This window comes from Mesoplodon mirus (genome assembly GCF_964341445.2).
Source record: "Mesoplodon mirus genome assembly, chromosome: 2".
NCBI lineage: Eukaryota > Metazoa > Chordata > Mammalia > Artiodactyla > Ziphiidae > Mesoplodon > Mesoplodon mirus.
Genome location: NC_138977.1, coordinates 201,456,223 through 201,479,069, shown reverse-complemented (window position 1 = coordinate 201,479,069; position 22,847 = coordinate 201,456,223). Strand labels below are relative to the sequence as shown.

At 42.1% G+C, this 22,847-nt stretch overlaps 1 protein-coding gene across 1 annotated transcript in view; it reads left to right on the top strand.

Annotated features, from left to right (window-relative positions):
- Window positions 1-19,943, top strand: part of GOT1 (glutamic-oxaloacetic transaminase 1) — a 32,381-nt gene extending 12,438 nt beyond the window's left edge. The window contains exons 3-9 of the mRNA XM_082610211.1: window positions 11,402-11,525; window positions 12,158-12,270; window positions 12,495-12,599; window positions 13,794-13,944; window positions 14,030-14,195; window positions 15,005-15,147; window positions 19,360-19,943. Of these exons, the coding sequence (XP_082466337.1) occupies window positions 11,402-11,525; window positions 12,158-12,270; window positions 12,495-12,599; window positions 13,794-13,944; window positions 14,030-14,195; window positions 15,005-15,147; window positions 19,360-19,499 (942 nt within the window). The 3' untranslated portion in view covers window positions 19,500-19,943. The remainder of the gene's footprint in view (window positions 1-11,401; window positions 11,526-12,157; window positions 12,271-12,494; window positions 12,600-13,793; window positions 13,945-14,029; window positions 14,196-15,004; window positions 15,148-19,359) is intronic.
- Window positions 19,944-22,847: the final 2,904 nt, after the last annotated feature.

Below are 22,847 nucleotides of genomic sequence, written 5' to 3'. Positions count from 1 at the left end.
AGAACGGGCAGGGTAAAATGAAGGCTGCACACAGGCACATTCTTATGTATATCAGGAGACCAGGAGGCTCTGGGTGAAGGTCTTGGAACTCAGATCAATGGTTAGGTAAGTAATTAACTTGATGAGGGTTTTGTCTGGATTGGTATAAGAGACTGTAACTGACTTGCCTCTAGGAACTGAAGGAATACGGGTAGAACTGGTAGACTTTAGAGATTATGGGTGGCATTGGGAAGTTGCTCTGAAAATCTAGGGTTTCCACTGAGGGAGAGAGAGAGTCCTGATGAAGTTTGAAAATGGGGAACTTTGGCGACTGGGGGTGATATTCTGAGGCGTTGTTGATAAATTAGTTGGAATTCCATTGCTGACAAATGAAAACAGAGGTTCTGTGTTGGGGAGCTTCTTCCTCTAAGACTATACATTTCTTATATGATGCTTATTAACTATGTTGGCAGATAGATGCTTGTTTCTCTGCCCAGGAACAAAATGCTCTGTTCCCCATTTTGATCGCTTAATACTGAGGTTTGGGGCTATTGCTTGTGGCATAGAGCCCTTCCTCTTAGTCTAGTTCATCCTGTGTTATGTTTTTGATCATAGAACAAATTTAAATGGCAGTCTGTAAATATTTGAAGACTTTTACTTTTTACTTTGTGTGTGTGTGTGTGTGTGTGTGTGTGTGTGTGTGTGTGTGTGTAATGGTTTAGGATACCCTCTTGGCATCTACAACACCCTAGCTACCAGTTGATACTGAGCTCTGAGCACTTGCTCTTTCCCTGGACCATCCCCAGGTGACTATCTTAGATCAGCCCACCGTCATCTCATTTGGATTCTTATAATAGCCTCTTGCCTCTAGTCCCTTCCCCATTCTAGTACATTCTGCACAGTGCAGCTAGAATGATCTTCCTCAGCAAAAAAAAAAAAAAGAGCTAATTGTGTCACCTGCTTCCCCTCTCACACACACACAGTAGCTCCTCCATTATCTACAGGGTAGAATGCAGACTCTGACCTGGGCATGCAGCATGTTTTGTAGCCAGGTGTCATCCTGTTCTTGCAGTTACTCTTGCTCCCATCCTCTCAGGGTCCTGCCATCCTAAGAGCCTGCTGTTTTCTAGACATGCCGAGCCCTGCCATGACTTGGCACCTTTGCCTCAACTGTTCCTTCTGCTAGGAATGCCCCCTTCACTTCTCTGACTCCCCAGTCCCCACCTCCAAGTCCTTCAATGCCTGACCAAGGGTCACTTCCACGCTGAATCCTGAGCTCTCTTAGGCAGAGCTAGTTGTTGGAGTGCTCTGAGTCACCACAGGACTGTGCATCGCTTGGGAAAAGCAGTACTTACTGTGTTTAACATACAATTTTGTAAGCCTGTCCCTCCCACAAGACCCTAGGTTCCTCCAGGGCAGGGGTGATGGCTTATTTACTTACTTTAAAAAAAATTTTTTTTTGTGTGTGTGTATGGTGTGAAGTATGGTTCTTTTATTTATTTATTTATTTGCTTGCGCTGGGTCTTAGTTGCGGCCCATGGGCTCCTTAGTTGTGGCACATGAACTCTTAGCTGCGGCATGCATGTGAGATCTAGTTCCCTGACCAGGGATTGAACCTGGGTGCCCTGTACCGGGAGCAGGGGGTCCTATCCACTGTGCCACCAGGGAAGTCCCAATGGCTTACTTATTTACCTCATGAATCTTCAGCATTTAGCTCCTAGCCTGGCACCTCAGAGATCTCAGATGTTTTAATTCACTCATTTGTTCAGTCAGCAGATGTGTGCTCACCACTAGGCACTGTTCTAGATGCTGGAGCACAGTGGTGACCAAAACCAATGCCCGGCTTACAGTTTTGTGGGGAGAAACCGACAGTAAACATAATAAATAGGAACATTATATAGTGTATTGAAAGATGATAAATGCTACAAAAACAGAGCAGAGGAAGGCATATTAGGAGTGCTGAGGGTGGGAGTGAGAGTGGATACAGTTTTAACTAGGGTGGTCATGGTAGAAACAGAAATGACATTTGAGCCAAAACTTGAAGGAGGTGAGGCATGAATGAAAGAATGAACCAGAAAATAAACAGTAATCATGTCCTCTCTTAGATTTTTCTTCTCAAGATTTTACATTACCAGGTCCATCAACCATTTTGAGAAGACCTGTTTTCTAGACTCGTCACTGCCGCCTTCTGCTTTTCCATCTTCAGATCTTAGAATCCAGACCAAATGTCCAGTTGTCATCTCCTGCCTGGTAGTATTTCAGCCTCTGAAATTACTGAGCCACTGCAGGTAGGAGGGCTTGTGGGGCATGAGATGGCGTCCCAGTTTCCTGCTTGGACCGTTGCCTCTGGGAGACTTGGGGCTTTCTCTGTGGCTCTCACCTTGTCAACACTGTCTTCTTCTTCATCTGGTTCAGCCCATGTTTCTTTAGTGCCACATGCCAGATACCACATGAATTGCTAGGAGCACCCAGATCAATGCATCATAGCCTTGGCCACAAGCAGCTTCTAAACAGCTCTCCTGCTCCTCACAGGGAAGTCATTGCATCAGCAAATTGTGATCTTGGACAAGCGTTCTAGAGCCCAGCAGGGATTCCTTCAGGCAATTCATGGCTAAATTGGGAATGCAGATTGGTGGCATAGCTTTCTGCCAAGTCTTACTGGATTTCTCTCGTTCTGGATACTCCTGTTTAGCCACCCAGGTCCAGTTGCCTGGCTCCCTTTGAAGTCTGTATTTATTTCCTTTGCTATTGTGATTTTTTCCCTTCATCCCAAATCCAGGACTTTCTTGAGCTTTAGAGCTATTTGCCAAAAATCAGTTTAGAGAATGACCGAATTGACATTATTGATTCACCAAAAATTCGTTTCCACTAGTTGCTGATATAGTTTAGTCACTTGTGTTTCACTGAAGCCATCTAGTGTACAATATATTTTTAGAGGGAATGATAATTTCTTGGGAATTTAATATGTCAAGTATCATATACATCATGAATATAAAGAATTAGTTTCTAGGGCTTCCTTGGTGGCGCAGTGGTTGAGAGTCCACCTGCCGATGCAGGGGACATGGGTTCGTGCCCCGGTCCGGGAAGATCCCACATGCCACGGAGTGGCTAGGCCTGTGAGCCATGGCCGCTGAGCCTGTGCGTCCAGAGCCTGTGCTCTGCAACGGGAGAGGCCACAACAGTGAGAGGCCCGCGTACCGCGAAAAAAAAAAAGAATTAGTTACTGTTAGTGAAGTGGGTTTATCTCTTCCAAACACATTTTCAATCTAGTCTACTGACTTTCTGACTTCTTTTAGTTAATGAATTTGCTTTTTGGACTGGGAGAGAAAGGGTGGAGTTAAAAGCTGAGCACAGGAGAGAGCAGACAACAGAAGCAAGAAGAACTACAATCCTGCAGCCTGTGGAACGAAAACCACATTCACAGAAAGATAGAGAAGATGAAAAGGCAGAGGGCTATGTACCAGATGAAGAGACAAGACAAAACCCCAGAAAAAGAACTAAATGAAATGGAGATAGGCAATCTTCCAGAAAAAGAATTCAGAATAATTATAGTGAAGATGATCCAGGACCTCGGAAAAAGAATGGAGGCAAAAATCAAGAAGATGCAAGAAATGTTTAACAAAGATCTAGAAGAATTAAAGAACAAACATCTAGAAGACTTAAAGAACAAACAAACAGAGATGAACAATACAATAACTGAAATGAAAACTACACTAGAAGGAATCAACAGCAGAATAACTGAGGCAGAAGAACGGTTAAGTGACCTGGAAGACAGAATGGTGGCATTCACTGCTGCAGAACAAAATAAAGAAAAAAGAATGAAAAGAAATGAAGACAGCCTAAGAGACCTCTGGGACAACATTAAATGCAACAACATTCACACTATAGGGGTTCCAGAAGGAAAAGAGAGAGAGAAAGGACCAGAGGAAATATTTGAAGAGATTATAGTCAAAAACTTCCCTAACATGGGAAAGGAAATAGCCACCCAACTCCAGGAAGTGCAGAGAGTCCCATACAGGATACACCCAAGTAGAAACACGCCGAGACACTTAGTAATCAAATTGACAAAAATTAAGGACAAAGAAAAATTAATAAAAGCAGCAAGGGAAAAATGACAAATAACATACAAGGGAACTCCCATAAGGTTAACAGCTGATTTCTCAGGAGAAACTCTACAAGCCAGAAGGGAGTGGCATGATATACTTAAAGTGATGAAAGGGAAGAACCTACAACCAAGATTACTCTACCCAGCAAGGATCTCATTCAGATTCGATGGAGAAATCAAAAGCTTTACAGACAAACAAAAACTAAGAGAATTCAGTACCACCAAACCAGCTCTACAACAAATGCTAAAGGAACTTCTCTAAGTGGGAAACACAAGAGAAGAAAAGCACCTACAAAAACAAACCCAAAACAATTAAGAAAATGGTCATAGGAACACACATATCGATAATTACCCTAAACGTGAATGGATTAAATGCTCCAACCAAAAGATACAGGCTTGCTGAATGGATACAAACACAAGACCCATATATATGCTTTCTACAAGAGACCCACTTCAAACCTAGGGACACATACAGACTGAAAGTGAGGGGATGGAAAAAGATATTCCATGTAAATGGAAATAAAAGAAAGCTGGAGTAGCAATACTCATATCAGATAAAATAGACTTTAAAATAAAGAATGTTACAAGAGACAAGGAAGGACACTACATAATGATCAGGGGATCAATCCAAGAAGAAGAAATAACAGTTATAAATATATATGCACCCAACATAGGAGCACCACAGTACATAAGGCAACTGCTAACAACTATAAAAAAGGAAATCGACAGTAACACAATAATAGTGGGGTCTTTAAGACCTCACACCAATGGACAGATCATCCAAAATGAAAATAAATAAGGAAACACAAGATTTAAATGAAACAATAGACCAGATAGATTTAATTGATATTTATAGGACATCCCATCCAAAAAGAGCAGATTACACTTTCTTCTCAAGTGTGCACGGAACATTCTCCAGGATAGATCACACTTGGGTCAAAAATCAAGCCTCAGTAAATTTAAGAAAATTGAAATCATATCAAGTATCTTTTCTGACCACAACGCTATGAGATTAGAAATGAATTACAAGGAAAAAAATGTAAAAAACACAAACACATGGAGGCTAAACAATATACTGCTAACTAACCAAGATATCACTGAAGAAATCAAAGAGGAAATCAAAAAATACCTAGAGACAAATGACAATGAAAACACGATGATCCAAAACCTATGGGATGCAGCAAAAGCAGTTCTAAGAGGGAATTTTATAGCTATACAAGCCTACCTCAAGAAACAAGAAAAATCTCAAATAAACAATCTAACCTTACACCTAATGGAACTAGAGAAAGAAGAACAAATAAAACCCAAAGTTAGCAGAAGGAAAGAAATCATAAAGATCAGAGCAGAAATAAATGAAATAGAAACAAGGAAAATAATAGCAAAGATCAATAAAACTAAAAGCTGGTTCTTTGAGAAGATAAACAAAATTGATAAACCATTAGCCAGACTGATCAAGAAAAAGGCGGAGAGGACTCAAATCAATAAAATTAGAAATGAAAGAGAAGTTACAACAGACACCGCAGAAATACAAAGCATCCTAAGAGATTACTACGAGCAACTGTATGCCAATAAAATGGACAACCTGGAAGAAATGGACAAATTCTTAGAAAGGTATAACCTTTTAACACTTAGGAAGAAATAGATAATATGAACAGACCAGTCACAAGTAATGAAATTGAAACTGTGATTAAAAATCTTGCAACAGGGCTTCCCTGGTGGTGCAGGGGTTGAGAGTCCACCTGCCGATGCAGGGGACACGTGTTCGTGCCCCGGTCCGGGAAGATCCCACGTGCCACGGAGCGGCTGGACCTGTGAGCCATGGCCACTGAGCCTGCGCATCCGCAGCCTGTGCTCCGCCACGGGAGAGGCCACAACAGTGAAAGACCCGCGTACCGCAAAAAATAAAAAATCTTGGAACAAACAGAAGTACAGGACCAGATGGCTTCACAGGTGAATTCTTTCAAACATTTAGAGAAGAGCTAACACCCATCCTTCTCTAACTCTTCTGAAAAATTTCGGAGGAAGGAGCACTCCCGAATTCATTGTATGAGGCCACCATCACCCTGATACCAAAACCAGACAAAGATACTCCAAGAAAAGAAAATTACAGACCAATATCACTGATGAATATAGATGCAAAAATCCTCAACAAAATACTAGCAAACAGAATCCAACAACACATTAAAAGAATCATATACCGTGACCAAGTGGGATTTATCCCAGGGATGCAAGGATTCTTCAATATACGCAAATCAATCAATGTGATACACTATATTAACAAATTGAAGAATAAAAACCATATGATCATCTCAATAGATGCAGAAAAAGCTTTTGACAAAATTCAACACCCATTTATGATAAAAACTTTCCAGAAAGTGGGCATAGAGGGAACCTACCTCAACATAATAAAGGCCATATATGACAAACCCACAGCAAACATCATTCTCAATGATGAAAAACTGAAAGCACTTCCTCTAAGATCAGGAACAAGACAAGGATGTCCACTCTTGCCACTAGTATTCAACATAGTTTTGGAAGTCCTAGCCACGGCAATCAGAGAAGAAAAAGAAATAAAGGAATACAGATTGGAAAAGAAGTAAAACTGTCACTGTTTGCAGATGACATGTTACTGTACATAGAGAATCCTAAAGATGCCATCAGAAAACTACTAGAGCTAATCAATGAATTTGGTAAAGTTTCAGGATACAAAATTAATACACAGAAATCTCTTGCATTCCTATACACTAAAATTGTAAAATCTGAAAGGGAAATTAAGGAACACACCCGTTTACCATTGCAACAAAAAGAATAAAATACCTAGGAATAGACCTACCTAAGGAGACAAAAGACCTGTATGCAGAAAACTATAAGACACTGATGAAAGAAATTAAAGATGATACCAACAGATGGAGAGATATACCATGCTCTTGGATTGGAAGAATCAATATTGTGAAAATGACTGTACTACCCAAAGAAGTCTACAGATTCAATGCAATCCCTATCAAATTACCAATGGCATTTATTACAGAACCAGAACAAAAAATCTTACAATTTGTATGGAGACACAAAAGACCCCGAATAACCAAAGCAGTCTTGAGGGAAAAAAATGGAGCTGGAGGAATCAGACTCTCTGACTTCCCACTATACTACAAATCTATACTACAGTAATCAGGACAATATGGTACTGGTACCAAAACAGATACATAGATCAATGGAACTGGATAGAAAGCCCAGAGATAAACCCATGCCCCTATGGTCAACTAATCTATGACAAAGGAGGCAAGGATATACAATGGAGAAAAGACAGCCTCTTTAATAACTGGTGCTGGGAAAACTGGACAGGGACATGTAAAAGAATGAAATTAGAACACTCCCTAACACCATACACAAAAATAAACTCAAAATGGCTTAGAGACTTAATTGTAAGACCGGACACTATAAAACTCTTAGAGGAGAACATAGGAAGAACACTCTTTGACATAAATCACAGTAAGATCTTTTTTGATCCACCTCCTAGAGTAATGGAAATAAAAAGAAAAATAAACAAATGGGACCTAATGAAACTTAAGCGCTTTTGCACAGCAAAGGAAACCATAAACAAAACAAAAAAACCCTCAGAACGGGAGAAAATATTTGCAAATGAATCATCGGACAGGGGATTAATCTCCAAAATATATAAACAGCTCATGCAGCTCAATATTAAAAAAATAAACAACCGAACCCGAAAATGGGCAGAAGGCCTAAATAGACATTTCTCCAAAGAAGACATACAGATGGCCAAGAAGCATGAAAAGCTGCTCAACATCACTAATTATTAGAGAAATGCAAATCAAAACTACAATGAGTTATCACCTCACACCAGTTAGAATGGGCATCATCAGAAAATCTACAAACAACAAATGCTGGAGAGGGTGTGAGGAAAGGGAACCCTCTTGCACTGTTGGTGGGAATGTAAATTGATACAGCCACTGTGGAGAACAGTGTGGAGGTTCCTTAAGGAACTACAAATAGAATTACCATATGACCCAGCAATCCCACTACTGGGCATGTACCCTGAGAAAACCATAATTCAAAAAGACACATGCACCCCAATGTTCATTGCAGCACTGTTTACAATAGCCAGGCCATGGAAGCAACCTAAATGCCCATCAACGGACAAATGGATAAAGAAGTTGTGGTACATATATACAATGGAATATACCTCAGCCATAAAAAGGAACGAAATTGGGTCATTTGTAGAGATGTGGATGCATCTAGAGACTGTCATACAGAGTGAAGTAAGTCAGAAAGAGGAAAACGTATATCGTGTATTAACGCATGTATGTGGAACCTAGAAAATGGTACAGATGAACCAGTTTGCAGGGCAGAAATAGAGACACAGATGTAGAGAACAAACATGGACACCAAGGGGGTAAAGTGGCGGGGGTTGGGGGTGGTGGTGGGATGCATCGGGAGATTGGGATTGACATGTATACTCTGATGTGTATAAAATGGATGACTAATAAGAAAAAAGAATAAATTAATTAAAACAACCCCCCCCACAAAAAAAGAACAAAAAAAAAGCTGAGCACAGGAAATATAAAAACTATGCTTGGGAATGTCTTTACTGATATCCACATGCACCTGTCACATATCCATGATAACTTAAAACCCTGCTTTAAGGGAGACCTTGCTCATTTGTATAGGAAGTATCAGCATTCCTATACAAAGTGCTGAGGTATTTGAAATGTGAAATAATGAATAAAGTTGACATTCAGCTTAGCTGATGACAAATCCATAAAAAATGAATGTACATTTAGGTTACATCACCTTGGTCGAGATTTGCGTAAGGAATCCAGGTAGGTCACAATGTGAAGCCCAAACCTTTAAGGTAATGGGAAGCAACAGGTAAACACTGCTATATTTAAAATAGATAACCAACAAGGACCTACTGTAATAAATGAATGAATGAATGAATGAATGAAGTTATTAAAATAAAAAAAAATAAAGAAATGGGAAGGGACCAGTGCTTGGGGGGACCACTTTGAAGAACCACATCTGATGCACACTGACCTTTTCCATCCCAGTCCACTGCCTTTGCTCCTCTCTGCAGTGGATGCCATGCTCAGTTCCTCGTTTCCCTGAACGTCAACTTCACTTCTGTTTCACGTTTCAGACGATGTTCTTTCACAGATGCTCAGATCTCTGAATATAAATAGAGCAGTGGGGAATAATAGTAATAATTGGTATTATTGCCTAGTTCCTAGCTTAAAGGGGACTTCTGCTTGTGATTCAGTGTTCATCATGAAGCTGACTTACTCATCATGGCTGGATCTTATTATTTTTTTTTTAGTTATTTTTAGGAAGTCTCATTGCTTCTTTTTTTACCAAGCATTTATATCAGAAATAGCTATATTTTTTTCTCCTGTTATGATGATCATTTGGGTGATCATTTTCTCTATCTAGCAGCATGACAAATTTTATATTTCTTTTCTCTTTTTTTTTTAAAATAGGAGAAAATCAAAGTTTAATAACACATATACATGGGAGATGTCCAGGAAAACTGACTCACTCCTATATTTTTTAATAATCATGCATTCATGGGATGACTAACTTGACCAAGGGAGTATTTTTAAATGCACTATTGGATTCATACTGTTCATTAATATTTAGGAAGTTAGTATCAATATTCATGAAAGAGGTCTCTTTTTTTCTCTTTTTTTTCCCTTTGTCATCTTTTAGCATTGGTGTTGACATTAGTTCTTTTAAAAAAGATTTTGGAAACTTTTCTTCTTTATCTAGGAAGATTTTTTTTTTTGTTTTACTTTTTTTTTTTTTTTTTTTTTTTGCTGTACGCGGGCCTCTCACTGCTGTGGCCTCTCCCGTTGCGGAGCACAGGCTCCGGACACACAGGCTCCGCGGCCATGGCTCGCGGGCCCAGCCGCTCCGCGGCATGTGGGATCTTCCGGGATCGGGGCACGAACCCGTGTCCCCTGCATCGGCAGGCGGACTCTCAACCACTGCGCCACCAGGGAAGCCCTGTTTTACTTTTTTATTGTGGGAAATTTCAAATATATACAAAAGTAGTTAAAACTGTAATGAACAAACCCCCATGGATCCATCAGCTAGCTTCAACAATGGTCTGTATTTGGTCAGTCTTGTATATTCCCCCACCCTCCCTGCCAAAACTGAATTATTTTATAGCAAATTACAGACATCTAAATATATTTTTTAAATTATTAAAAAATTTTCCAAATAATACATGAATACATTCTCCTTATTTTTAAAAAAACAACTTGTAGATTAGGCCAAAGTCCCTTTGACCACTATTCCCACATCCTAGGCCCCTCCCCAGAGGTTGCTGCTGTTATTACATTGGTGTGTGTCCTTCCTTTTCAGTAGACATTCTTCTGTGATCTTTCTCTTTTTTTCTCCTTTAGACATATTAAGCAACACGTAATTAATGACACTTCTCTACTGAAAGAGTTATGCTAAAACCTAATTAGAAGTGTGAAGGGGAAAAAGCAAAGATGTTTAGGCAGAACAACAGAAGTAGGGCCTAGTGACTAGATGTAGAGTGAGAAGGCCTGGATTTATGCCCAGCTCTGCCGCTCACCAGCTGCGAATCCCTTGGCGAACCACTTCTCTGAATCAATTTCCTCATGTATAAATTGGGGATGTAGAACTTACTTTACAGGGCTGTGTGAGGGTCAGACAAGAATGTGTGTGAAGGTATTTTGTAAACGGTAAAACGTAGGACTTTTATTATTGCCCAGGTGAGGCCATTTTAAGATGAGAGGAGGCTTCAGGAGAGGAGAGTAGTATTTGCATATCACCTTTGTTCTGTGAGAACATTTCTAAGGGTTAATAAGCCTTTGTTATAGCGATGAGAAAGGGCGCTGCAGACTGATGTTGATAGCAAGCTCGGAACATTATTTTACCAGCTTCTGTTGGAGGGCAGTTTTCATCTTGGGATGGGTGCAAAGGGATGGGTTTGCCTTGCAGGGCACACTCTAATATGCCCGAGGTATGTCCTAGGGCCTAGGTATGTCCTCTACCTCTGTGTTCAGAGGGACACTCCTTTGGGGGTCAGACTTCCAGACTTACTGGGTGAAGACCTGACCTTTCTGCTGAGTAGCTGGTAACTCTGAGCAAGGCGCTTCACTTCTTAGCCTTAGTTTCCTCATTTGTAAACATGGGCAAATAATACTTTTTCATGTAGTTATGACATTTTATAGAGATTACACATTTAAGGAAGTGCTCATCATTACCATATTTTCCCTAATATTATCTGACCTCACCATTAACTAACCAGTGACCCTGCTTCTTCTCTTTCAGGTAGGAGGTGTGCAGTGTTTGGGGGGAACAGGTGCACTTCGAATTGGAGCTGAGTTCTTAGCGCGATGGTACAATGGAACAAACAACAAGGACACGCCCGTCTATGTATCCTCACCAACCTGGGGTGAGTCCTGTAGCTGTAGCGAGAGGAGAAACAGAGAAGCCAGGGGAATTCTCACATACTGTGAGACAGCTGTATTGATGGGGTCCTGTGGAGGCACATAGCCCAGACTCTGGGGAGTGCGTGTGTTTTGGGAGGGCTGGTGGTAGCAGAGGAAGCCTTCCTGGAAGAAGTGGTTTCCGTGTTTAGACTTGAAGGATGAGGATGGGTCGGGTGCTGGCAGGGAAGGAATTATCCTCATGAGTCTCACTGCTTATACTGAAAATGTAACCCAGCCCTGGATCAACTAACATGAGAATGGCTTGAGCAGTGGATTATGGCAGTACATGGGTAACCTGATGCTTAAATTCAGATTGGGACTACTTTATCCCAAGACTCTTGGTGAACTTGTGTTTTAGTATATATTGAGCCTTTCCAGAGGAGGGAGGTCCCACTGTAGTAGGATGTAAGTCAGCATGACTAGACTGGTCAAACTTGTTCCTGGTCACAATCATTCCTCTCAATCTTAACCCCTCACCTCCATGTCACCCAGTGGGTGTTGAGCCTGTGAGGGCCCTGGAAGCTGCCTTGAGTCCCTTCTGTTCATGCCTCCTTGTGTTTGTAAAACATTTAACGTTTTATCCCTTTGTTTGCAGAGAATCATAATGGTGTCTTTATTGCCGCTGGATTTAAAGAAATTCGGTCTTATCACTATTGGGATGCAGTGAAGAGAGGACTAGACCTCCAGGGTTTTCTGAATGATCTGGAGGTGGGTTATTAGAAGAAAAAGTAGACAGAATGCTATGACGTCAAGAAGAGCAGGGAAAAGTCTTTGGATCAGTTGATAAGTGAGAGAGTCTGAGACACCCTACTCAGACCAGATGGTGGTTTCTGAAATGGCACGTAAGGAGGGAGTACCTGCCCTCTGTGCCCCTGACTCTGCCCCCTATGTCCCTGCTGGTGTCAGAACTTACATTCCTTCCTTCTCCCCAGAAAGCTCCCGAGTTCTCCATCTTTGTCCTCCACGCCTGTGCACACAATCCGACTGGGACTGACCCAACTCCGGAGCAGTGGAAGCAGATTGCCTCTGTCATGAAGGTAACTGTCTTTTCAGAGCATCTCTTAAAATAGTGTGTATTAATATTTGATGTATTCAACAGCAGTACCTATTTACGGAAGAATTTGGAAAAATGGAGAAAAGCCTAAAGAAAAAAATAAGTACTAACTATAAATTCTATTACCTAAAGAAAGCCACTGTTAACATTTTGATATACAGAATGTCAGGCTCTTTTCTTTTTAAATTTTTTTTTTAGTGTAGTTATACATGACATGCATGGCTCTGTCACATTACAGATTGATTAAATCAGTTGATGGCCATTTCGTGCCCAGGTTTCTTACTCTTGTGAACAATATATGTAATAAACCTTCTTTTTATTATTTCTTTGGGATAACTTTCTACACTGGAATTTCTAGCTCAAGGTGTATATATTCTTCATTAACATGTTTAAAGAATACTTCTTGATAAACTATTATGTACCAGGTGCCATAGGGGGACAATAGTGAACAAAGCAGAGGTGGTTCTGCCCTCAGAGCATACAGCCTGTTTGGGGACACAGCCACGTACTGTTGAGACAGCTGTGTTGATGGGGTCCTATGGAGGCACATAGCCCAGACTCTGGGGAGTGCGTGCATTTTGGGAGGGTTGGTGGTAGCAGAGGAAGCCTTCCTGGAAGAAGTGGTTTCCGTGTTTAGACTTGAAGGATGAGGATGGGTCGGGGCTGGCAGGGAAGGAATGTTTCCCGCAGAGGGAAGAGCACCATCAAAAGCCTAAGGCAGAGGTAATGGTCCATATGAGGAAGTAAAAGTAATTCTTGGTATGGGCTGGAGTTCCAGGGGAGGGGGCGAGTGAGTGATGAGGCTAGAGAGGTAAATGGGGACCAGGTCCTGTGCTGAAGCCTCGGACTTTCTTCTGAGGGCAGTGGGGAGCCCCTGGAAATCTTTGATGTCATGGAGTGACATGATCAGATGTGCCCTGTTGGCAAAGCAGCATCGTGACACTCTAGGACAATATACTTAAAAAAATAAGGTTTACCGAAGTTGTTAGATTTGTTAGTTGGTATTTAGGTGAACAGAGAAACAGATGTAAAGTGGAGTTGGATGCAGAAAGGGAAGAGGTAGGATAAACGGACAGGGTGAGACATTCCTTCCAGGCACCAGTTGGGGAAGGAAGGCCAGTGTCTGAGGTTGGTTCCAGGAGGATTTCCTGCCCTGACTCACTTTCCTTCCTCGCAGCGCCGGTTTCTGTTCCCCTTCTTTGACTCAGCCTATCAGGGCTTCGCATCTGGCAACCTGGAGAAAGACGCCTGGGCCATTCGCTATTTTGTGTCTGAAGGGTTCGAGCTCTTCTGTGCCCAGTCCTTCTCCAAGAACTTCGGGCTCTACAGTGAGTGCTCTCATGAGTTACAGCCCAGCTGCCCCAGCCTCGCCGCCCCCGGAGCCCCAAGGCTGATTCTCCTCCTTCCTTTTAGATGAGCGAGTGGGGAATCTGACCGTGGTTGCGAAAGAACCTGATAGCATCCTCCGGGTCCTTTCCCAGATGGAGAAGATAGTGCGAATTACGTGGTCCAATCCCCCTGCTCAGGGAGCACGAATCGTGGCCCATACTCTCTCTGACCCTGAGCTTTTTAATGAATGGTAAGGGGCTCAACACCAGATGGCAAAGCGTGGGGATGCAGAACAGCGATTGTCCCATTACATTTAACTGTCTCTTCCTTTTATGCTGGCAGAGGCAGGACAAAAATACTTGAACCTCTTTTGAGTGTCAGTTATTATTTCTGTAAAATAGAGCTGACACTTAACACACGTGTAACAGAGCACTGGGAACATAGGAAGGAGGCCCTCAGTGAATGGGAGTTTCCCCACTCTCCCACTACCCAGGCTTCCTCCCCTTAAAGTTGGGAAATACAGGGAGGAATTTCTGATAGAATAGAATATCTAACTTCAAGTCAGTGCAACAATTTTGGGGCTCTTCATTCTTATCTAATTTATATATATTTTGTCTTATTTTGAAACAGTAATTTTTTTGTAGTAGCTAAATCTGCAATCTCTACTTAATTACACCTGATAAAATATATTATCCTGTCTCAAGCAGCACCTAGCTGAAGAACATATATTATCCTGTCTCAAGCAGCACCTAGCTGAAGAACATATATTATCCTGTCTCAAGCAGCACCTAGCTGAAGTCTGAGTTAAAACATAAGTGGTATTACAGCCAGTATACCTAAGACTAGCCATAAACTCCATCAGTAAATAAAGTTCCTTCCTTCTGCCTAGTAAGTCGATCTCTGGTCTCCTTATCCACCCATCCAGGCATCCACATACCATAATTAGGCAGGTTGTGATCATGTTTTCAGCTTACAGATTAAATTACATTAAAAAAATTTTTATGTTTTCGTGTACCATCTCTCCTGTGTGGATTGGTATTCATATTGCTGTCTACTCAGGACAGGTAATGTGAAGACAATGGCTGACCGCATTCTGACTATGAGATCTGAGCTCAGGGCACGATTAGAAGCCCTCAAGACCCCTGGAACCTGGAACCATATCACGGAGCAGATTGGAATGTTCAGTTTCACCGGGTTGAACTGTAAGTGGCCCCACCGCCTCAAATGCTCACTGTTGGACACCGCACTCCTCACAGCCAGTGTTCTTGGGCTTGGCTCCTTTAGCTGTTGCCCATTTGGTCAGCTATTACTTTGGACCAGAACAAGTTAGATTTTCTCAGTGTGTCCCACCCATCTCCTGGACCGCTTGGGTCTCAGAAGAGCATTGTTGTGGTCTACCCTGCAGAACATAACTCAGATATTTTCATTTTTATGGGCTTGGGAAGTGGCTCAGAGCCAGCTGGGAAGTAACAGGATTTGTACCTTGGAGGCTTGATTTATGAAACATCTTTTATAAATGCTTAGGCACCTTTTGGCTTTTCCTTAACCTTAAGTATAAATATTACATATGATTATCGAAGGACCTAATTTCTTAACAGGTCTTTCCTAGTCTCCAAGCATTGCCTAGGTTACAGCATTCTCTTTTCACTTCATAAATAAGAATTTAGATTGGTAGTTGGAATTAAAAGTCAGTTGACAGTCTAGCAGGCAGCCATGCACGATCTTGGTCAGCCGTCAGTAGGGTGTATCAGTGATTGGCCATCCCGTCTGATGATAGAGGACTCATTCATTTAATAAGTAATTCCCGAGCACCTCAAGCCAAGCCACTGGTTGCATGGTGCAGATATGACCTCCCTGTGGAGCTTGTGTCTTAGTGGCTCAGGGGACAGATGTGTGCCTTTGGGTAGTCAGTAGAACCTCAGAGGTACTGGGAGGTACTATAAACCAGGGCCATCAGGGTGCCTGTTTGAAATGGGCTCAGAAAAAAGCCAAAAGAAAGGTGGTAAAGATTGTATATTGCAGACTCACTGAAACACTTTGGGGTAAAATGAGGCTAACCAAGAAAGTAAACGGATAGCTCAGTTAGCCTTTGGTGTCCTCACAGTTCTGGAATGGGGAATTAGTTCACTTAATTAAGGAAAATCATCCTTATACAATTTTTAAGATATTAAGTGTAATGGAAATGGTGTTTAGTAGTAATATTCTTTTTTTCCCCTAGCCACATCTCTTTTTTTAAAAAAAATAAATTTATTTATTTATTCATTTATTTAATTTTTGGCTGCATTGGGTCTTGCCTGCTGCACGCGGGTTTTCTCTAGTTGCCGAGAGCAGGTGCTACTCTTTGTTGCGGTGCACGGGCTTTTTGTTGTGGTGGCTTCTCTTATTTCAGAGCAGGGGCTCTAGGCATGCGGGCTTCAGCAGTTGTGGCACACGGGCTGCAGTAGTTGTGGCTCATGGGCTCTAGAGCGCAGGCTCAGTAGTTGTGGCACACGGGCTTAGCTGCTCTGTGGCATGTGGGATCTTCCCAGACCAGGGCTCGAACCCATGTCCCGTGCATTGGCAGGTGGATTCTTAACCACTGCGCCACCAGGGAAGCCCTCTTCTTTTTTTAATTTTTTTATGCAGCAGGTTCTTATTAGTTATCTGTTTTATACATATTAGTGTATACATGTCAATCCCAATCTCCCAGTTCATCCCACCACCACCACCCTGCCACTTTCCCCCCCTTGGTGTCCATATGTTTGTTCTCTACATCTGTGTCTGTATTTCTGCCTTGCAGACCGGTTCATCTGTACCATTTTTCTAGATTCCACATATATGTGTTAATATACGGTATTTGTTTTTCTCCTTCTGTCACTCTGTATGACAGTCTCTAGGTCCACCCACATCTCTACAAATGACCCAATTTCATTCCTTTTTATGGCTGAGTAATATTCCATTGTATATATGTACCACATCTTTTTCCATTTGTCTGTATGGGCATTTAGCTTGCTTCCATGACCTGGCTATTATAAAGAGTGCTGCAATGAACACTGGGGTGCATGTGAGTAGTAATATTCTAAAAGCTCACAAGGTGGGGATGTCTTCCCATGAAGTATCCATATTGTCCCACTCTCCAGAGTAGGAAATTAGTTTTATTATGAGTTGAAAAATGGTGAGAATAGACCTTGGCTTATAACATAAAGTTATACTTTTAGAACTTGGCATTATTTACCCTTTTTAAAAACAGGGTTTTTTTTTTTTCCTCCCGACATTTTATTAGGAAAAATTTTAAACATACAGAAAAGTTAGAGGAATTGAACCCCATGTGCCCACCACATAGTTTCTATAATTCTCATGTTGTGGTACTTCCTTTTCTACATTTTATCTGTCAGAACAGGGGCTTTCATCCTGAAATATTTTTAAAATTGGGTATGCGTATATTGGCCTTTTTCTAGGGAAAGAGTCCCTAACCTTTACTAGCTTCTCAACTGTGATACTCCCTTTCCCCATAAAAGTAGAGAAGTTTCATTTCTATTTAAGAAAACGGGGCGGGAGCCCTGTAACCACAACATCTACCTCTGGGGCATAGGCTTTACAAGGTGCTGTGCCCGTGGCTCTGTTGACGCGTGAGGTTAGGCGCTATCTCCTTGGATGGCTGAAATTCACATAGTTAAATCTGGTCAGGGCTACTGTGAAAGTGGCTTTGTTTGGAGGGGCCCAAAGGTAGCACTGAGTACAGGGTCTAGGTTTTTCACTTCCATACAGAGGCAGTATAGTATCCTGGCTAAGAGCTGAGAGCCGGGAGTTATACTGCCCACCTTAAAATTCGAGATTCACAGCTGACTAGCTGTGTGACCTTGGGAAGGTCATTTAACTTCCATCTATGCCATCTATAAAATGGGGGCGATAAGGTTATTAAGATTAACTGAGCTAATATAAAGTGCTTAGAACACTGCCTGGCACCTAGTGTTTTCTCCTCTGATGATTATGATTCTATTACTGTCTTAGTCTGCTCGGGCTGCTGTAACAAAATGCCATAGACTGGGTGGCTTAAACAACAGAAATTTATTCCTCACAGTTCTGGAGGCTAGGAAATCTGAGATCAGGGTGCCAGCATCAACAGGTTCTGCTCGGGTTTCTCTTCCTAGCTTGCAAGTGGCTGTCTTCTTGCTGTATCCTCACAGGAAGGGAGGAGGTGAGGGGGAGAGAGAGAGAGAGAGAGAGAGAGAGAGCGAGCTCGTGCATGAGCAAGCTCTCTGGTCTCTTCTTATGAGGTCACTACTCCCATCATGCATGCTTACCCTCATGACCTCATCTAAACCTAATTACCAGCCAAAGGCTCCACCTCCTAATACCATCACAATGGGGCTTAGGGTTTCAAAGTATGAATTTTGGAGGGACACAAACATTCAGTCCATGACAATTATTATTATCCTGATCCCTCAAATTGATGGTGCCTTAAGGGTGCTAATTACTTAAGGGGAAAATATCAGCTAAAATTCTCTCATGGCTTTGCAATAAAGCAAAAAAAGCTCTAGAGATTGTGGCAGAAGGGAAGTACAGGCAGTCCCTTCCCATTTCATACAGCAGGGTTTCTGCACACTCATGGGAAAACCCTCCTGTGTGTGTGTGTGTGAATGAGAGCTGAGATGCACCAGGCCCGAGAGGTCTCTGCAGTGTTCAGCCTGTGGGTTCACACACACAGCATTTATCCAGGAATGCTCATTTCAGGGTCTTGTCCAATGTACTGTGAAAATGAAATGTCAAAGGGAAGTTGCTCTGGGCGCTCAGGGTTAAGCAAATATAGGTGAAGGAAGAGATAAACAAAGCACTTCTTAACCAGTTTTTCATATCAATGGATTGTTCTTAAGTCTGTGGGTTTGGTTGAGTGGATAGGGTGTCCCAGTGAACATAACCTCCAAGGTTTGGTTGGGAGGTAGTCCCAGATTAAAATTCCCATCAGGAAGAACCATGTTAAACTTTCCAGGGGGCTTCCCTGGTGGCGCAGTGGTTGAGAGTCCGCCTGCCGATGCAGGGGACACGGGTTTGTGCCCTGGTCTGGGAAGATCCCACATGCCATGGAGCGGCTGGGCCCGTGAGCCATGGCTGTTGAGCCTGCGCGCCTGGAGCCTGTGCTCCGCAACGGGAGAGGCCACAATAGTGAGAGGCCCGCGTACCGCAAAAAAAAAAAAAAAAAAAAAAGAAACAAAACAAAAAACTTTCTGGGATTAGGAAGTTAGCTCATAAGAGTAGTTTCCAGAATCTGTTGAGCGTATTTCTCACTGCGTCAGGTGGACAAAATTACTCCTATTGTTTTGCTCATCTGTGTTAGGGGGAAGAAAGGAAATTGTCATTGTAATGGGCTCTCTGGACCTCCATTACTTAAAGGATTCCTACTGCTCTGATTATGTATCTCTTTTGGTTTTCAACAGCCAAGCAGGTTGAGTATCTGGTCAATGAAAAGCACATCTATCTGCTGCCAAGTGGTCGGATCAACATGTGTGGCTTAACCACCAAAAACCTAGATTATGTGGCCAGCTCCATCCATGAAGCAGTCACCAAAATCCAGTGAAGAAACACCACCCAAGCAAGCACCACCAAAGCGGTCCTCTGTCTCGTGTATTCCCTGCCTGCACAAACCTGGTTGTATACATCACAACTAGATTAGAGACTACTGAGGGACAGAAGAGCTGCTCTGGTGAGGTGGTTTCTGTTTAAGCTGGCCCCACGGGAAGAGAACATCTCTTGAAAGGAAATGGGGATCTGGGATTAGAGCCCTTTTGGAGGCCAGAGCAAATTAAGGCTTTTATTTGAGAAGAATAAAAAGGTACTTTACTTTGATGATGAAATGTAGATGTCTTGCCCCCTCGCTGGAAGCAGGAGTATTGCCCATGTCACTCATGTGCTCCTGTGTGTTGCTTTACTCTGTACAAAGCCGAGTCCCAAAGATCAATTTGTCTGAAGAGCCACGTGTGATTGTGGGTGTCAGCTATGTCATTAAAACTCATCATCTTGATCCAGAGTGTCTCCCTGCTCTTTCTGCATGGTTGTGTCCCTGTCCCTAAGCTTGAGTTCTTTAGAGTGACCAAGTTAAGAAATATATATCTCACCCACACATTTAACTGACATGAAAGTTTCACAAAACAATACTTACCCTTGCTATGTGTAATGCATTCTGATATTTTCTATTCTGTTCTATTCTATTCTATTCTATTCTATTCTATTCTATTCTATTCTATTCCCCTAAAGTAATAAAGTGAAAGTGCTGATTGAGGCCCATGGACTTGATTTTGTCATCCGCTAATGGGTTGTAACCCACGATTTAAAGTGAATGCTGGGGGCTTCCCTGGTGGTGCAGTGGTTGAGAGTCCACCTGCCGATTCAGGGGACACGGGTTCGTGCCCCGGTCCGGGAAGATCCCACATGCCACGGAGAGGCTGGGCCCGTGAGCCACGGCCGCTGGGCCTGCGCGTCCGGAGCCTGTGCTCCGCAACAGGAGAGGGCACAACAGTGAGAGGCCCGCGTACTGCAAAATAAATAAATAAATAAAAAATAAAGTGAATGCTGGGACATAGAGAATGGACTTGAGGACACGGGGAGGGGGAAGGGTAAGCTGGGACGAAGTGAGAGAGTGGCATGGACATACATACACTACCAAATGTAAAACAGATAGCTAGTGGGAAGCAGCCGCATAGCACAGGGAGATCAGCTCGGTGTTTTGCGACCACCTAGGGGGTGGGATAGGGAGAGTGGGAGGGAGACGCAAGAGGGAGGGGATATGGGGATATATGTATACATATAGCTGATTCACTTTGTTATACAGCAGAAACTAACCATTGTAAAGCAATTATACTCCAATAAAGATGTTAAAAAAGAAAAGTGAATGCTAGAGTGGGACTTACCAGTTGCCAAAGAAAAAACTAAAATGTATTCCTGCAATCTGCCTCCCTTTAGTGAACTCACCATAACACAGCCCTTTGACAGTTTTGTCCTTCAGAGGCCAGCCATCTTCATATGTTACTTAAGAAACTGAACTTCATGTATTCATAGAAGGGTTGACATCACTCAGGGTGATTCTAGAACCCAGTCCCTCCCACTGTAGTTGGAGTACCTCTTAGTCTGTTGAAACGATTAGAGCCACTTAAACATAGATCACATTTTCCAGGGAGTCCAAGGGACTCTCCAAATGATGATTTAGTAGAATTTGAGTCTTACTTAAAACAAGAAGTCTACTAATTGGTGTCTTAAAATACGGAAAAATAATTCTTGTTATGTTAACAGGATCTGCCTCTTTTTAGGATGCCTTTGAGTTGTTATAAAATCCTACAGTCTTTTTTTCCAGACTGGAAGAATATATTTGCCATGCATATAATAGACAAAGGATTACTATTCAGAATTATAAAGAATTACTGTTATACAGGATTACTATCTGGGATTTTTTATTTTAATTTTTAAAATCCTACAAATTAAAAATACAGATAACCCAGTAGAAAAATGAACAAAGGATATGAACAGGTAATTCAGAGGGAAAACTCAAATCAATTATAAACAATGAAAATGTTCTGAACATCGCTAGAAAAAATGGAAATGTAATGAAAGTAACAGGATACTATTTTACACTTAGATTGGGGAAATGGGAAATTTGGTACAAATATGTTGGAGAGCAATCTGGCAACATTTTGAAAAGCTGAGGATGTGTATACTTTACAATCAAAGAATATATGCACTTTATGTATGCACGTTAGAGAAACTCACACGTGCACCTGGAGAGAGCCATGGGAGTGACCAGGGCACAGTGTAACAGTGAAGAGGTGAAAACACAAGTGTGCATCAGTAGGGGGTACATCAACACCCCACATCCAGTACAGTCACAGGACTGGACATGGCACCAGAGCTGTGTGTGTCAATGAGGGTAAAGCTCACACATAATTTTGAGTGGATGAAAGGTGAAATGAGATGCCATTTATGATACCATTTCTTAAAATGTGCTGCATATTGTAGTTGCTTATGAATACATACATATGTATTAAAAATTTTAAATATAGGTAGGAAAGGTACACATCAATCTCAGGAAAGTGGTTACCAGTGAGGAGAAAGGGAGTGAGACGGTGAGGCGCTTAACCTGTAACTGTGATATTTTCTTTAAAACTTATGTATCTAAAGGAAATATGAGGAGAGGCTTTATTAATAAAATTAACATTTACTGAGTACAATTTGCCATTGTCAAGGCACTATTGTAAGCCCTTGTATGTATCGGTTCACTTAATCCTCAACAATAAATCAGTGTGGTAGGTACTAATGTTATCATCACCCTTTGCAGAGGAGAAAACAAGCATAGTAAATCAAGTAACTTGCCTAATATTAATATTAGTCACATGACTAATAGGTGCTAGGATTTGAACCCAAGAAGTCTTGGTCCAGAGTCCATAAGTTTAAGCTATTACTGTACCCTGTTGCTGTGCATTATTCTCTCTGAATCTCCTAAAGCAGGAAGGGCGAGTACAGAGCAGTTCTCAGGGGCTCAGAGCGTAGCCTGTGATTCGCTCAGCGTCAAGGGCAGAGTAGCCTACACGGCCTTCTCTGTCAGAATTCAGTCTTTCTGAAGCCTAATCTGGAACTCTTTGTGACTCCAAAAGGTACAGGGTGGCCACGTTCATCCGAGGCCGCCTCCTACACCTGCCTCTCCCTTCCTCAAAATACCTGTGTGTTCAGTCTTCCACTCTTCCCTCTCAGGAAGAGGGAAGACACTCCTCACCAATTCCTTCTTCAGGATCTGCCAGGAATGGGACACCATATATCTCCTCATGGCTCCAGAGTTGGCAAATGTCACCACAGCCCCTTTGCCTTTCAAGGGTAGAACGACAAATCTTTCCCCAAGAATCCAGTTATACTAGAAATAAAGTTTCCTTAGTGGCAAGGT